The following is a 17,740-nucleotide window of genomic DNA, read 5'->3' as shown; positions in this document are numbered from 1 at the left end:
TCTTACAGTCTCAAATCTAGATCCAACTGGAGAGAGGCAGATGAAATTTTTTTTCAGACTCGTGAGTTTTCTCATTCGCAGAAGAGTTGTCCTGGACTACTCAGGAATTCTAGGACCTGAATACACGTCTCAGGCTAAAATCCCATTATTGCAGGTTAGCAGGTGAGTCCTCTATGTTTAACTTTAAAGTAACTGATTATACATCAGATTTATAAATCATTACTGAATGAAAAAACATAATATTCATAAGTTTGTATTGTATCATTATTTAGCTTTTGACACACTAAAAAAAATGTAAGTCAAAACTCTTACACATTTTTGTAGGATCTGCAATACAGGCACATTTTAGTTATATCAGAAACTATGAGCAGTATAGAGAGTATGAGCAAAGTATTTAAGGTCTCGACATTTCTGTTATACAGAGCCTGAATTCAACTGGAAATCAGTTTCTTTACCAATGCATCTCCTGTCTTTTCATGACAAACAGCATATTAATCTGAGCCACAAGAGGGCACCAAACAAACATACAGCAGCCCGGTTCAGCTTTAAAATACAAGAAATGGACACAACTTTGTTAAAAACATCGCAAAATATCTAATGTAAAATGCTTCAGAAACCTAAGCAAACTTAATGTTTGTTTGAATTACAAAATTACAGTTTGTTGAGTCACGTGAATACTTGCCCCCCTTAATTGCATATGTATATAAAATATAATAAAAATATAATTTTCCTTTCCAGAAAGCCTTGGAAGCTATTTCTCAGTGCAAATAATTTTTAAAAGCTATGTCCGTACAGCACATATTTTATAATTGTTTACATCTATGAATGGAAGAGTCATAACTTTAACAGACACTACTGAAGTAGCAGTTTGAAGGTCATATGAATCACAGAGGTGGAATCGTTTCTGAAAGAAACATGATTAAGTGGAAAAATGAGAGGCAGTGGTCTTCAATGTTGCATTTTAAGCCTTGTCTGTTGCTTTTCTTGTGCTGCACAAGACCTTGACATATACAATACTGTAATCAAGGAATGTAAGTAGAGAATTTAGATTTGGTAGTATTTTGTGTTTCCTAATTCAGTAATTTTGACATAATTTTATACAGGTGTAAATTCAATATGTAAATCATTATTTCTGCAAGGTGATTTTGAAGAGGTAATATAGCCAGGAAAAGGCTATTCATTGAACAGTTGCGGCATATTTCAGGCTAAAACTGGTTAGCAAGAACTGATAGGTAGAGCTTATACCTAGCTTCCCTGATAGGACAGTTAAATGATACTTAATAAATCTTCATATAATATTTGCTTTCTGTTCTCAGTTTCAAGGCCATTCTAAGCTCTGCTTCACTGTTATCATCAGCTCTTCTTCCCATATCACAGTCCCATGATCATCTACCTCAATAGCCCATTTGTTTGCTTTTCCCCATATTTATTTCCCACAAATATCTCTGAAATATTCTACAAGTCTGCTGTTCTCTTTCTCTACTAGTCCTTCCTCTACGATTACTTTTTAAGTGTTATAGATAATAAAAGAATTAGTTTGTTGTACGTAAGATATTTTCTATTGCTAAAAATAGACACCTATTTAATAGATTTATACAAAGAAGTTTAAACCGCTTCCTTGAGAGAAAAGGCAGGCAGTCATAAAACAAACTACAATAGATCTATCTGACAAACTATGGCATAGACCTTCCTGCACTGCCTGTGCCCTATTTACAAATAGAAGATGTAAGGTAGGGTCCCCTTCATGTAAACATAACCTTATTTGGGACCAAAGTTCAAGTGCTCTCACCATTACATTTTGAAATTAATGCATGGTTTGAAAAACAGAGAGACAATAGCTAAGGACTGGTGATATGAATTCTCAAATCTCTCTGTAGATCAGAGCAACTTTACTTAAACTTCTAGGAGAGAAGTAAGTGTCCATTTTTATCTGGTTCAGACCCAATTCTCCCGCAGTCTACTCTGGGTTTTGATCCTTTAAAACTCAGGATGCTGACTTGGTGTGATTGAGAAGTGTCTGCCTCTAGTCACATTATTGGAAGAGTATGAACATTTACTGCGACATGGTAGTTGTAACAAGGTACTGCCATCTACAGGGAAAGAAAACAGTGATGGCTGTCACTGTAAACAGTGAAAAGGAAAGGACAAAAATGGAAGTCTAACAGATAACATAGCAATGGTCAAGAGTATTCACACTGGGACTTTCACAATCTAAGCCATGACATTCAAGAGACAGCGCTACTGATTCCAAACTCAGGTATTCCTTTAATAAACGGTGCTGGGGTACACATGGGGTAACTCACCTAATGTGTCCCACTGCTGAGACTGGTTATATGATTTTTATACTGGTTAAACATACATATCCATGTAGGTTCCCAGAAACATGTTACATGCCCATTGCTTTTCAGGGAACTTCTCATCATAGTTTATCACTCACTCCTGCATGCATATCACAGTCTCTTTGTGTCTTCAGAAGCCTCTGATGGTCTTTATCTTACCTCCATTATTGTATCCCCTTGGTGAGCTCAGGTCTGTCCTTTGTTCCTGCTTTGGGACTGTCCTTTCAATACTTGATTTGTTCCTTGTTTCAACTAGTAAACCAGCTGAACTCCTATTACAGTCACATTCTTCCTAACTGCAAGCTGGCCGAGATTTGATTATTCCTTCCTTCAATACAAAGAAAAAAAGCTGTGAAAGATCAGAAAACAGCTTAAATCCATGGAAGTCAACTGTGGAGAACAACCATCCTTATATCAGCCCCACATTCTTAATAATTCCTCCATTAATTAACTTTTTGTCATGTTTATTTTCTTGGCAATAGCTCAGTTTCAATCAGAAATGTCCAAGTTGCTGAAAGACAAGCAAGTGCAACAAGCTGCTTCAGAAAAACATGATGACAACCCATCATAGAATCACAGAATCACAGAATAGTTTGGGGTGTAAAAGACCTTAAGGATCATCTAGTTCCAACCCCCCTGCCATGGGCAGGGACACCTCCCACTAAATCAGGCTGCCCAAGGCCCCATCCAACCTGGCCTTGAACACCTCCAGGGATGAGGCAGCCACAGCTTCCCTGGGCAACCTGTGCCAGTGCCTCACCACCCTCATAATGACAAACTTCCTCCTTATGTCTAGTCTAAATCTGCCCCTCTCCACTTTGTAGCCATTGCCCCTAGTCCTATCACTTCGAGCCTTTGTGAACAGTCCCTCCCCAGCTTTCCTGAAGCCCCTTCAGATACTGGAAGGTCGCTGTAAGGTCTCCTTGGAGCCTTCTCTTCCCCAGGCTGAACAAGGTCAACTCTCGCAGCCTGGCCTCATATGGGAAGTGCTCCAGCCCTCTGATCATCTTTGTAGCACTCCTCTGGACCTGTTCCAACAGCTCCATGTCCTTCTTATGCTGAGCATTCCAGAACTGGACACAATACTCCAGATGAGGTCTCACAAGAGAGGAATAGAGGGGCAGAATCACTTCCCTTGACCTGCTGGCCACGCTGGATACGGTTTGCCTTCTGGGCTGCGAGAGCACATTGCTAGCTCATGTTGAGTTTCTCATCAACCACCAGCCATCTCTCCCCTTTTGTTTCTGTTCAAGATAAAATGCATTGCTTGTGAACTGCAACCTTTTGGAAAGGAGTTCAGTTCTCAGGCTGAAAAGGTTCATAGAATCATAGAATGGTTTGTGTTCCCCAGGGCTCGGTACTGGGTCCAGCCCTGTTCAATGTCTTTATCAATGACCTGGATGAAGGCATTGAGTGCACCCTTAGCAAGTTTGCAGATGACACTAAGCTGGGTAGAAGCGTGGATCTGCTGGAGGGTAGGGAGGCTCTGCAAAGGGATCTGAACAGGCTGGACTGCTGGGCTGAGGCCAATGGCATGAGGTTTAACAAGGCCAAATGCCGGGTCCTGCACTTGAGGCACAACAACCCTGTGCAGTGCTACAGACTAGGAGAAGTCTGGCTAGAAAGCTGCCTGGAGGAGAAGGACCTGGGGGTGTTGATTGGCAGCTGACTGAACATGAGCCAGCAGTGTGCCCAGGTGGCCAAGAAGGCCAATGGCATCTTGGCTTGTATCAGAAACGGTGTGACCAGCAGGTCCAGGGAGGTGATTCCCTCTCTGTACTTGGCACTGGTGAGACCAGATCTTGAGTACTGTGTTCAGTTCTGGGCCCCTCACCACAAGAAGGATGTTGAGGCTCTGGAACGTGTCCAGAGGAGAGCAACAAAGCTGGTGAGGGGGATGGAGAACAAGTCTTATGAGGAGCGGCTGAGAGAGCTGGAGTTCTTTAGCCTGGAGGAGAGGAGGCTGAGGGGAGACCTTATTGCTCTCTACAACTACCAGAAAGGAGGTTGTGGAGAGGAGGGAGCTGGCCTCTTCTCCCAAGTGACAGGGGACAGGACAAGGGGGAATGGCCTCCAGCTGTGCCAGGGGAGGTTCAGGCTTGACATCAGGAAAAAAATTTTCACAGAAAGGGTCATTAGGCACTGGCAGAGGCTGCCCAGGGAGGTGGTTGAGTCACCATCCCTGGAGGTGTTTAAGGGACAGGTGGATGAGGTGCTGAGGGGTATGGTTTAGGGAGTATTAGGAATGGTTGGACTCAATGATCCAGTGGGTCCTTTCCAACCTAGTGATCCTATGAGTTGGAAGCGACCTTAAAGATCACCCAGCTCCAAACCCTCTGCGATGGGCAAAGACACCTCCCGCTAGCCTGGACTCGGTTGGACTCCACTGATGTAAGCTACACCAGCAGACGGACTGGACGGCATTTTTATGCCCCGGCTGGGCGGGGCCGGGAGGGCGGGGGACACCCCTCCCCTCCTCCTCCCCCGCCGGCTGAGAGAGCCCCACCCCCCACTCCCCACGTGACCCGACCCGCCGCGCGCCTGGCGCTTCCGGGGGGCAGTCAAGTTTGGCGGAGCGGGAGGTGTCGCCGTCGTCACCACCTTCACTACCACCATCACCACCATGTCCGGCAACGGGCTCAGCTACAGCGAGCAGGGCGCGGAGGCCGCGCCCGAGGTGGCCCAGGAGGCGGCGACCGCCACGACGCCTTCGACTACCGCGGCCTTCGGGCTCTTCAGCAGCGACACCAAAAAGTACGGGGGTCCGGGGGAGGGGGCGATCCCGCGGGCCTGAGGGACCGGGGCTGTGCTCGGGACGGGCCGCGGCTCCCTGGAAAAGTTGGCTCGCTGTCCTTTCAGGTGTTCGTGGCGGAGTGGGCAAAGTTGGTTGTTTTGAAAAAAACTGCTTGTCACTTCCACTTTTCCATTTTTCTTTCGATAGCTGACAGCGCTGGCGTTGGTTGAGTTTTGCCTTCAAAGGTATTTTTAAAAAAAACACCCAAACAAAAAACATAGAAGCATTTGTGGGAGTTGCAGTTGTTACTGTAATTGAGGACGGCGAGGTGGCCGGCTGGAAGTGGGTGTTGCCAGTGTTAAGTCTTGGTCAGAAGTTGAAAAGAGGAAATGGAGGAGAAAAAAAAATGCAGCCGAAGTGCACTGGTACAGAAAGTCTTCAGCTCCTTGAAGGAAAAGTGAACTGGAGAGAAAAAAGATTGTGTCTAAATGGAAGGATCGAGAGGTTTGCTAAGCTGCAATCACTTTATGCAGCAAATTGGAAATCTTTTCAGGGAGCAACCAATAAAAAGCACCATAAACTACATACATTACAAAATCAATCACTTATTCTTAGGTTTGATTGTTCTGCACAAAGAGAACATCCATGCTCTAGAAACCTTGACTGATGTATTTATTTTTGTGCCACTCCAAAGTAAATCACTACAAAACAAAGTTGCTGTCACCCTGGTGTGTGAGACAGCAGCTGACAGGCCTCCTCAGTTTGCCAGACAAGTAATGTTTCTCTTGTCCTGCTATTCCATTAAATACTTAACTTTTTCATTCTGTTCCACATGAAGTTTTTGTTGCCTTGGGATAGATGCACCTCTGCTAACTTGTGTGTTGTAGCTGCTTTATGTAGTTTGCACTTTTCTTTTCCTGTCTCCTTACATAGAAACAGCTTTGCCCTTTATTTATAACCGTTGTTTTGCTGCGTGTTTTCCAAAGAGGGGATTTTGGTCAAGACTATAATTCTCTACATATCTCATTTTATCATAGACTTCTGACTGTTTTGCAAGTGAAGTGTAGTTCTCCTGTTTTACCAGATGCAGAAGATGAAGCAACTAATTCTACCTGAAGCTGTGTGGTGGTTAGGGGGAGATACAGCTCTGGGGTCCAGAGATGTTTTGTACACGTGTGTATGTGATTGTCTTTTAGTATAGAAGAACCAGAATAGCTTATGATGGTGCCTCAGTAATTAATTGCTTTGCCAGGCTTTCTCTTACACTTGCAGGTGAGAAGATCCATCCCCTAAAGGAAGGGCTTGAGAGGAAAGCAATGCACTGACCTCTGTGGTCCTTTGTAGATGACAGACAAATTCTTGTTGAAATAGGAAGTTAAATATGATTCAGACCTGTGCGGTTAAGCTCTGAGTGTAGATTGGATAGTTTAGGAATAGATATTGTGCAGGGAATATTGTTAAATTTGCGTAAGGTGAAAAAGCCACTGGACTGCAAGTGAGGGTTATTGTTAGAAAAGCAGACTGCATTGCATTCTGTTTGGAAAATGTTCTAGTCATGTGTTGACCATATAGTGTGTCTGACCTATAGTCCACACCAGTAATAGGCCGAAAACTCCTTGCTGAGAAGCACCCCAAATTTCCATTCCTTAGAGTTGAAATGGCAATCTGCTTATAGGGACTGTACAGAGAAGGGCAAGATGTGTCTCTGCGTCTTGCATATTAAAGTGTGGGGATAATAGGGCATTTCACTAGTGAAAATATAATTACTGTTATGTCTGTTCAGTGTTTTTTAGCTGATCTGACTTGATTGTGACTCAGCACTGCTGAGTATGATCTTAGGTACGGTTATGTCCCAGGTCCTTGTGCTGTTTTAGTGCTTGGCACACTTTTTTTTTTGTTGCTGAGGAATGGGGGTTCTTCCTTCGACCTACTGTACTATTCCCCAGCAGAGAGGCACATTTATATCATAGAGGCCAGAATGTTACTGCAGTAGCTGTTGGATCAGAGGCCTGCACTTGCCTGTCGCCAGTTAATCTGAACAATATCATGTGGTTAAAGTATAATTACTAAGATATTACTGTAAACACTTTCTTTAAAAAATCCCAGTCAGTTTTCTTCATGTTGTCTCTTTTCTCCTCTTTGTCATAAAGAGGAAGTAAGATAATTTTTTTCTGAAATAAACCAATAGTTTTTTAGAATAGACTGTCTTCAGTCTCACGTTACATACAACAGCCTGTGGCAAGTTGCACACAGAGGCACAAATCAGTGGCAGTAACTGACTTAAATTTGAAGTGTAGAGTTGACCTAAAATAAATTATTTGTTCTAACGATTTTGGTTTTAGCATTTCAGTAGAAATACTCATCTGAAGTACTTTATCATCTAAAATTTCTGAGTTTCTGTTGGTTTCAAAAGCCCACATCTTATTCTCCTGCTAGAGCTGTCTTTCTTGCCTTTACCAATTCCGTGATTTATTCATTAACTTTTAACTACAAATAGAATCTTCAATTCAGTTAATAAATATAGTATTTTCTCAACATGTGAGTATTGTGGTTTGGTTGAGACATATGCTATCAGTGTTGAAAATATCTCAGTGCCTTGAAACTTCGATTAAGATGACATCTTAGACCTGAGTAAGTGGAAAGTTTGACTGTTAGAAGATCAATAAAGATGAAATAGTCATTGAAGTGAACAGATATCTTTACATAAACACAATGCACCGTGTCTAAATAGTTTATTTCTTATTTGTTAATGTATTGTATGTATGCAGTGCGGGGGGGGGAGGGGGTTGAAGAGGTTGCGAAAACGTAACTTTGGTCTGCTTCTTTGGTCTGCTTCTATCAGGTAACTGATAGACAAAAGAAGTGTGGAAAGGAAGAGGTTTTTCTAAGCTCTACCACACAAGTTACTACTAAGTACTATGTGTAGATAAGAAACTTTTCGTAACAGTTTTGACTAAACCAGAACTGCTCTTGAATAAGAGATTTCTTGACAAATATATGAGATTCTGACTAACTTTTCCTGCTAGTATTTGTTTCTGGCTTGAAAAGGCAAATATTGCTTTCCTATTTGGTATGTATTGCTTTTAAAAAAGCCTTTTGGTTCTAACTAGATCTCGTCACATATGTCACAGGGTAGAAACTTTGCATTCATTCTGTGAACTATCTCAATACCTGAGTATTTAGAAGTTATGTACTTGAAATGAGTCAGTCTAAAACTTGTCATGTGGAATGCTCCTCATTGCATCACTGGAGATGCCTGTTCCTCACTTTCCCTCTTCTATGCTTTTCTTTTGATCTTATGCATATGGTATGCAGTTAAACAACTTGTGTAGTTGCATTCTAGGAACTTATTTGTGTGTCCAGGTAGGTTGTCTGATACATGTCTGTGAACTGGTTATGTCCCAGACACAGGTCATTTTAGGTACTACAGATATATGCTCTTCACATGCCCTGCATGCTTGAGAAAGAAGCAAAAAGGACAGGTGGTGGGCTACCAGAATAGTGAAAATGGTCCGAAGACAAGTGTTTGCCTGTAATGTAAGTTTTCAGCAGAAAATTTGTAAGAGCTAAGGGGTCATGTAAATCTTACAGACGAGTTGGATCCAGCCTGTGGACCTCAAGCTATTTCTTCATGATTTAGATTGATGTAATCCATGACATAAGCACTGCCTACTTGGAAGACTGTCAAAGTTGTCTGTGTAGTGTAGAGGGGTACCATTTGATGCACATCACCTAAGATAATAGGCTGTTTTACAGTTAGACTGTACTGTTACTCTGTGTAGAGGGATGAAAAGTCTAACCACCTTCCCACTGCTAAGAAAACCTGGAAACTTAATTAGTAACACAGAATTCATGTTAATTGCTTGCATTAGGGGGCAGCTATTACTGCTCACAGTAACTTGCAGGCGGACAGAGGATTTGCTTCTATATTAATTGCATTTTAAACAAAATTTACGTGCCTCTACTCCTAAAATATAATAATGTTTGGTTCTTGGAAATGATACAATTTTGGTAATAAAACTAGCTATTGCTGTGTCTAAACCAGATGTAAAAACTTACAGGTGAACGACATGAGTAACGTTGGTAGATATCAATTGATAAGTACAGTATTGAAGCAGATGGCAACATTTATAACATGCATTTTCAACTTTACTGATTTACATCTTTAAACTGTATTCCTGCGAAGCAAAATGCATTTCTAATTTATTAGATTTTTTTTCCTGCTTATGCATTCTGTTGAACCATTTATCAGACAACTCAGCAGGGCTGCAGACCCATTTTTCTGCAGAGATTTGCAAGCCTGTTTTTGCAGAGAGCTGATCTAAGGTGGTGATTTCATTAAGATACTCATTCCCCAATTCTCTGTGCGGAAGACTTTTCCAAATTCATCAGAGCTAAAAACTTGCTTTCAACAGCTGCCAGAGATGTTCTTGGAATCTTAAATTGATCTAGCTTTGCCTTGGCATATCCTGTTCAGCCAGTCATGGAACACTTGTGCATAGACTGCCATTTGTGATGTTCTTGGAGGAGACTCCAGCCCTAGTATTAAAACTTGATTCATCCTCTAGCTCATTGGCACAACTACTTTCTTTCTCCATCTGTTATAATGGCACTATGCCCACCAATGTGGTGAAATGTCAGTTTTGGTAGGATGCACAGGCCAGCAAAGATGAATGGTCTAGATGAACTGAGGACTCTACAAGATAAAATCTGAACCCTGTAGTTGATACCAGGTTAGGAACTAAATGCAGTATATGACCATGTATACACTATTACCCAGGACTTCTCTAGCTGAAATTGATCAGATCTGATGGGAAGTGACACACAGTGAATATATTCATTTTGCCAGGCACTTGGCACATAATGAGGATGCAAGCAATGAACTGTTGAGTTGCTGTGATTCTCTGTAATGTAGTAATTAAAAATTTTGTGAGGCTTTTTTATTTTCTCAGGAGGTAAATTTTAGTTTAAGGTCTTCACTGTGGTTTCTGCTTATTTGTTGTTTGCCTTAGATGCTTACTGTGATTGGCATCCGGAATGGCATTAAAAATACCTGTCTGTAACACTGTTGTAAGGGACATGTAAATGTATTAACACTGTTGCAGGTTCTGGCAAGTGACCTTTGTGGTGGTGTCTTTGAAAGAAGCCATCTCCCCTCTATTTTCAGGAAAGCTGGAAATACTGCTGCTCACTGTCCTATAATGCCTTCACAACTGTTAAATGCTGCAAAGTGATCTGCAAATGTCTGCTAGCTCTGATCACTGGCCTCAAGATAGGCTGTAAATTGGCACAGCTTCTAAAGTGGCAAGGCCACCTCAGATGCCGTTTTTGCAGTCCTCAGGGAACTGATCTTTGCCACCAAGGAATGCTTCTTTCTGAGAAGCTCCCCTGCAGCATCAGAGGTGTGGGCACAATCGGTAGAGGTCATATGCAGTGGGGTTGCAAGATTGTTACTCCTGATCCTTCTACATAACCACTCTCGTTGTGGGTGAGGTAGTGTCTATAGCTACCCTATTGAGAACAGATAATCTTAGATAAGTCACAGCCCTCTCCAGAAGGGGTTCCAATATGTGTTGTCATACTATCTGTCCTGGTTTGAAATGTAGGTTCTCTTCATAGCTGTATCAATGCTGGTGTAATAGCTTACACGTGTTCGTGTACCAAGTTACTCACTCATTGCTCAGGTACTATTGCTTCATGATAGGAATCTGGGAGGATGCGTTATTCAGTTTTAACTTTGCGTATTTCTGTACTATTCCTCATTGGGAAGGACGAGATATTTCTGAACCATCCGAGTGGCAGGTGCTTGAGAAAATAGCGGCAAAGCAGTCATTGGATAAGTTAAACTATGTTGCTGGTCAGATTAAACGAGTCTTGTTCATCTCTGTGGCTCCCAGCCTTACAGTATACTATGGTTATCCTGGTTTTCCTTACATCTCTGATGTCTGTCCTTGGAAACTATCAAGTTTGCTTTTTGGGTGGTATGTTTGTTTTCCAGACTGAAAAATTAGTAGTGGTTAAAAAGGAAAGAAATTATTTTTTATCTCACTTCCTCTTTAAACCATAGCACAGCTATAGTTGTAACTAAATGGTTTGAGTCTCCCTGGAAAGAATAGTTCAATCCCATGAGATGTTGTGAATTGGTGATGAATTTAAACAGTGTTGTAATGGGAAGAGGATGGCAGTACTTAATAGCACCACAAGATGTCATTCAAACAGTTTGTGGTATAGAATGGAACTCTGATTTCTTAATTTTCTTCTGGAGGAAGATCCCAGATCAACAGTAGAATTAGCTTAAATTGCAGCATGTATTCACTGCCTTGTTAGCCTCCATGTTATATGGTTCTGAAATCAATTTACAGTTCCTCTTTAAGTGTTAAATTCAAACTTGTTCAGAATTTGCTCACTATCCTCAGCTAGAATAAGCCAAATTATTTTAAAGATTTTGCTGTGCCAGTAAAATGTATAAACCTTTTTTTTTGGTTGTTTTTTTTTGGGTGGGGGGAGGACATGTGTCCTTCTGTAGGACTTCATTACTGCTTGGTTGCCAGGACCAAAGGTCAAGCTGCTTTGTCAGCATGAATTTTCTCCTTCAAAACTGATAACATTCACAGTATTTTGAAGTTCACATTGGGACATTTTGCTCTTCAGCGTGCAAAAGAAGTAAATCTTAATATGCTGTGATTAAAAGTGTGTCATCCAGACTAAGTTCCTGAAGACTTTGAACATAAGAACAGTGCAGTTCTTATTTTGTAAGTGAAAGTATGCAGTGGATGGAGAACTTTGTTTTTGTTCCATAGCGTGTGGTTTCATGCTATCAAAACTGGTGAAGTTTGCTTCCTCCTCTGCAGTGGATTTGTTTGGCATTTCCTATATCTTGCAGTAACAAAGTATTGTCCTTGTATATGAACAGCCTCTGTCTCACCACCAGTTTCTTTGTTTAAATTCCTTCACCTTTCTTGGAGGTGATTAAAACTGTTCCCAGGTTTTGAAGCATGCAGGTGGCACAGGGAATCATGATTAGATTCTTATTTTGTAAAACAGCAAGCTGATAAACTTCCAGAAGTAAATATTTGGTTGGACAGTGTTTTGTCTTGCTGTCAAGTTATAGTTTGTTTCCCTGCCTCCCTCTTCCTTCCACCCCTCCACTCCCTTTATTTTGGGGTGTTGGAATGGAGTTTTGCAGGTTTCATTTATTTTATTTTTAATGGCAGGAGAGCGCAGGGTGCATGAAAGACAATGAGAGCTAGAAAAATTTGGTCGCTGTTTTTTATTTACTTTCTAACAGCAACATCTGTAAGATTAATTCTAACTGGTAGGCCTGTCATAGGTCGTGTAATCTCCATACCCCTGTTGTATCCAGAAAGGGTGCAAAAGGCTTTTGAAGAAATCAGTGCTTTGAGGTAGAAAGACAAAAGTAGTTTCTATCTTAAAAGCCACAATCGTAAAATATGAAAATAAAGAATGAAGTTAGAAATCATCTTCCTCTGCTTAATATTCAGCTAGTGATTTAAAGAAATTTTGGATGTGTTTTGTGATGGCCATCATGCTGTATCATGACTGATCTGTCATGTGCGATGCTTGCTATGAGACAAAGTTAGGCAATGAATTTGCGTTTCTAATGTATACTACCTTAGCTTTCAAATTCTTATATTGAGGAATACAAGCCTGTGATGGTAAAGATTGCAAAGGCAGCTAAGTACTGATTCCTTAAAATATTAATGATTGGCTCCTGGCTTTTTTTTTGGTAGATGTTTTGCAAATAATAGAAAATGTATTTCATAGCCTGTTTGTGTTGTGTATGGATATAATATTTCTAATTATAGTCCATACCAGTGGACTGGCAACATTTTAGGACAACAGAGACATACAACTTAGAGGTTATGACACTAGACTATGACTAAGGCACTCAGGGAAATCTTGTTATATTCTTAGATATGGCATTGGGCAGACAGGTGGCAGTTGTCTTGTTTTTTCTTTTTCCCTCTTAAATTCATTTTACATCTTGTTACTGTTAGGGAAAATGGGTTTAGAGACAATATATTTGCTCTTACAAAGGTTTTTTTTGCACTTGCTGTTTTTGGGACCATTACTATCCTGCTTCATCTAGCCATATTTTTAAAGTATCAAATAGGCTTCTTTATGCCTGGTTTTACTGCTGATGTATTAAAGCTTATATTTCAGTTGTCTGTAATATGTATCTAACTCAGTAAGGTTAGAATTGCTGTCAAAGTTTTAACATAGAGAGGCAAAGGTTTTGATGCAGCGGGAGGGTTGCTTGCATTTTCCTGTGCTCCTGGCCGGTGTACCTAAGTGATAAAGAAATTATTTGTCTAACTTTTTATACTGAAGAACTGTCACTTCAGAGTAACTAGTGAGTATAGAAGCATGAACAGCTGTGTGAGGCTTGTATTTATATGTTCTGAGAAATTTTACTTAAGGATTGAAATTCATTTAAATCTTCTTAATGCTCAGAAAATGAAAATATTTTTGTACTGTACAATAAGCTATGTTATGAAGGTCTGAAGTGTATTCATCTTCACCATTGTTCATGAAGGCTGCTGATAGGGAGTTGGTTTTGTAGGGAAGTGCCCTTTGAAGTCTGTGTAGGATGTTTGTTTCTGAAAGTTAAAATAGCAAGGGAGTGGGTATCCTGCTGCTTAATAAGATTTTCTTTTTTTTGAGTAGAAATCAAATCTTGGCAGGCAAGCTTGGTTGAGTATAGTAATTTTTATATTTTTTTTAGAATACCATACTTAAAAGAATGGAACAAAATTCTACAATGGGGGGTGAAATAGTTGAGGTGTCTTCTTGAGCCATTAAATCTGCTCTTAAAGGGTGAAACTTTGAGGTTACACTGAAACCATATCTAACTGTAAGAAAAAAGGCTTACTGCTGCTGATCCATATGAATATATGGAGCAATATTTTACTCTGTAAGTATCTAATGCTTGCTAATCCTGGATTCTAATTTGTTGTAAAAGATTAAAAAAACCTCATCAGTTCATGTAGCAACTGACTTCCAAATGGAATGATCAGTAACTTCCGGGGTTTTTTTCTAGTTTTATTTTTTGACTCCCTCTTCTGCTTTTCTCTTAGGAAAGCAAGACTGGCTGTAAGTAGGTCTTTAGGTCTTAATGTATCTGGTTGATATCTTCCCTGTCAATATTTCAAAATGTTTTAATTAGAAACATAGGATAGAATATTTTCTATAAGTAGGTAGAAGTACATTTCATCATTAAATACTTTTTTCTCCTGTCTTCACTACTTAAAATTTACCTTTTGCCTTTTTTCCTTTGTATTTGTTACACTGGTAACTCATACTCATCCTACGTTTACTGTCTGGTTTTTTCATGCCCAACTCCTGGGAGGTAGAATTCAGCATGTACTTGAATCTTGTGCTGTGTAACTTTCTCGATTTTTTTTTTTTTTTTTTTTTTTTGCTACTTGATCCTCAAGTCCAAATTATTATTTCCATATTTTCTACTTTCTCAATTGCAAATTTTGTTGATTTGCAAAATCAATGTAGTCTCATTTTTTCATGTTAACTGTTTTGTTAATTTTTAATTGGGTAAATGTGTTCCCAGAATATAATCTTCAGTGGTTGACGTCTTCGTCATGCAACACTTTTTGATTCTTTAGTCAGATACTAACTTTTCTTTGAAAAGTAGTTGCTTTGGTCCTGCCAAAGAACTGAAGCATCCTCCTACCAGTTATATGAGAATGGAGTGTTCACAATTTATTAATAATATCCTGTGCTGTAGCTTTTATTAATGTCTGTATCTCAATTTTCATGGTTATGCGAAGTAGCAGAAGGAAACTGGAAGCAGAAGCATGGGACTAAAAGAAATTTTCTAAATCAAGTCCAGTCTTCCGCTATGGAACTTTTTATAACTGTGTCACATAGATTCTTCCACAAGCTAAGCTTAAAAGGTAAGGATTAAGACTTAATGTGGAAGAAATTTAGAAGTCTCTGAAATTTCTGTATTTCAGGTAGAATCCTTCAAGCTGATCTAAAAGAACCAAGACTTACTCCATATCTTGTGAGGAATAGGTAGACAGGAATGTTCAGCAAAATAAGCTGTCTCTGTTACCAAGAACAATGGAAATAGAGAGCTGCCAAAAATTAAATAAAGCTAGCCTTTCTAAAAAGTTTATTGCAAGTGCAACTATACAGAGAGATTAAAAGGTAACAAAAGCAAAATCTTTAAGATATTTGAAGTACAGCCCTAGAACAACAAGTATTTAATTTCTTATTTTGGAAATAAGGATATAGACCTGAGGAGAAAATCATAGAATCACTAGGTTGGAAAAGACCTTTCAGATCATCGCGTCCAACTGTACCTGTCCACTACTAAATCATATCCCTAAGCAAATGCAAAGGGGCTAAAGCAGTGTTAGGATAGAGAGATGAAAACAAGCATGCTTGAAGTGAAATCAGAAAATAAGAGAGCTTAATATGGAGAGAGGTGTGCCTTTGTCCCAGGGAGCTGGGAGCAGAACAATAGGATAATTCTGTAAAATCACAGCATTAGTTATTTTTAACAGATCTCTCAGCTTGGGGTGGTGTTGCAAGAAGGTGGTATGTTGATGTTACCACTTGCCATGTAGAAGGCAGCTAGCTATATAAGACATATTAAACTTATCTCAAATGTACAAAATAATAGAGAGCAAAGTTGAATGGGAAATATAATTTGAAGGACTGAAGCAAGCAACTAAATAAATGTCGCAATAGAAGGCTGACCCTATAGTTCTTTGAACACTTCTGGAAATAACTGAAAACAGTAAAACCTTTTGAATATGATGCAGAGAAAATAGAATTCCCGTACTTAGGAAGAGGTGCAGAAGCATGTGAGGAAATTGAATGCTTCCACTTTTTTCTTTTAAAGATAATACTTAAGTATTACACTGTCAAGTGAAGCCAATATTAATACAGGCCATGTATATTAGGTTGCTCCAGTATTTCATGAAACACTTCGTTTTGAAAACTTCAGTTGGAAGTTGCATATATCTGCATCCTGAGTTTTATATGTTTTTCTTCTGGCTTATTAGGAAAAAAGTGTTGTTTGGGTTGTTTCCACATCTGGTTGTGGTTCTTAATTTTGTGGGCAATGTGGATTTCTCATGGAGTGACAGAATGGGTGCAGCACTGGGTCTGAAAATTTGAGGAAAATCTGTATTACAGTGATTCTATAACCTTGCAAGTAGGAAGAATGCTATTTAAAGGTTTAGGAAGGAAAGGATGACATTTTGTCTCATTGTAACTAATTCTGGGTTAAGCTTAAACCTTTTTTATCCCTATCTGATATTCTGAGGGCAATGATCAATCAGTAAATCTATGTGTTGCATGCACTTTTGAGATCGTATCTTGGTTTATATGTTGCCCTTCTCTATGTGAAAGCTCACAGGGTTTGTAAATAGAAGAAGTTTTCAGAGTTGTTTTGAAAATTGTGTATGTCTGTTCTTGAGCCATTGTTTGCTTTGTATTTTTTGGTACTCAAGCAGTCAAGGCATTACATATGGCTATTTCTTCAAAATGTCTTTCTTTTTGTTGGTAAACTTTTGCAGTTGGTAAATGCAATTGGACTGTGATCTCACATCTAAAAAGCCAAGCAGGGTGAAGTTTCTTGTTAGTGATGATTAATGAGTAGATTATCTCAGAGGGGACACACATATTGGTGTAATATTTTTGTGTGAGAATTTTATTTCAGCTGTAAAAAGTGCTTGGATGCTAATGTATCTTATAATCAGGGTATCTTTAATCTCATGGCATGTATGGTAGAGGTAGTACAGATCTGAGGCTTTTAAACCTGAGGACAAGGGATAGCAATTTAAAGTCCAGAAAGGCAGCTGAAAACTGTTGGGCTTTTCAGTGATTTACATAAGTTGATACTATATTTTAACACAAACATGTCACCCTCAGGCTATTACATCTCGCCCTCACTGGGGGAAAAGGGAGGAGCATGTGTGTCGTTTTTTCAAATGGAGCTTCTCTTGCCTCAAGACTTAAGCCCTCTATCCAAGGTTCAGCTATCAGCAGATTAAAGTTGCATAGGCCTACATTATTGTTGGAATCTAGTAGATTCTTCTACTAAACACTTCATTAACCAGAGTGTTAACAACTACAATTTAAAAGTGGTCAAGAAGGAGTAGTGCTTCACCTTAATTTCCTGAATTGATGCAAGAATGTAAAAATGGTATTCCAGTTTTATTTTTTACTTTCTTTTTTAACTGATGCTTTACTGTGTTTCTGCCATAGAAATGAAGACCTAAAACAAATGTTGGAAAGCAGCAAAGATTCTGCAAAGCTGGATGCTATGAAAAGGATTGTTGGGGTATGTGATTTTTTTTTTTATTATTTTTCTAATTGTTAGGGTATCTTTTGATTATTATGTCTATTTCTTGCTTGTGAATACTGTTTTTGTTTTACAGATCTTGTACCTAGTCAGCATCTGAATCTCTAAATGGTGTTTGAAAGCTACTGTTAAGTCCTTAATTTGGAATTTTGTATAGAAAATGGTATATCAAAATATATGCAGTAATATATAGTGCCAATATGCATGTAAATAACTATTTTTGATGGGGAGGTTAGATCTTAAATAGGAAATGGTTCCTTCAGAGGAGTTGCAATTGCTGTCTTTATTCAGTAGATGGGAAACCATAGAAAT

The 17,740-nt window shown here is 39.4% G+C and overlaps 1 protein-coding gene across 3 annotated transcripts in view; it reads left to right on the top strand.

Annotated features, from left to right (window-relative positions):
- Positions 1 to 4,858: 4,858 nt before the first annotated feature.
- The window catches only part of AP3B1 (adaptor related protein complex 3 subunit beta 1), a 164,863-nt gene continuing 151,981 nt past the window's right edge, over positions 4,859 to 17,740 (top strand). For all 3 annotated transcript variants that reach the window (XR_008447714.1, XM_054053905.1, XM_054053906.1), the window contains exons 1-2: positions 4,859 to 5,093; positions 17,332 to 17,407. Coding sequence is in view for 2 of the 3 variants with exons in the window: in XM_054053905.1 (XP_053909880.1) it covers positions 4,963 to 5,093; positions 17,332 to 17,407 (207 nt within the window). In the remaining variant the exon portion in view is untranslated. The remainder of the gene's footprint in view (positions 5,094 to 17,331; positions 17,408 to 17,740) is intronic.

This window comes from Cuculus canorus, chromosome Z (assembly GCF_017976375.1).
Source record: "Cuculus canorus isolate bCucCan1 chromosome Z, bCucCan1.pri, whole genome shotgun sequence".
NCBI lineage: Eukaryota > Metazoa > Chordata > Aves > Cuculiformes > Cuculidae > Cuculus > Cuculus canorus.
This window is presented reverse-complemented; position numbering and strand designations above follow the sequence as displayed.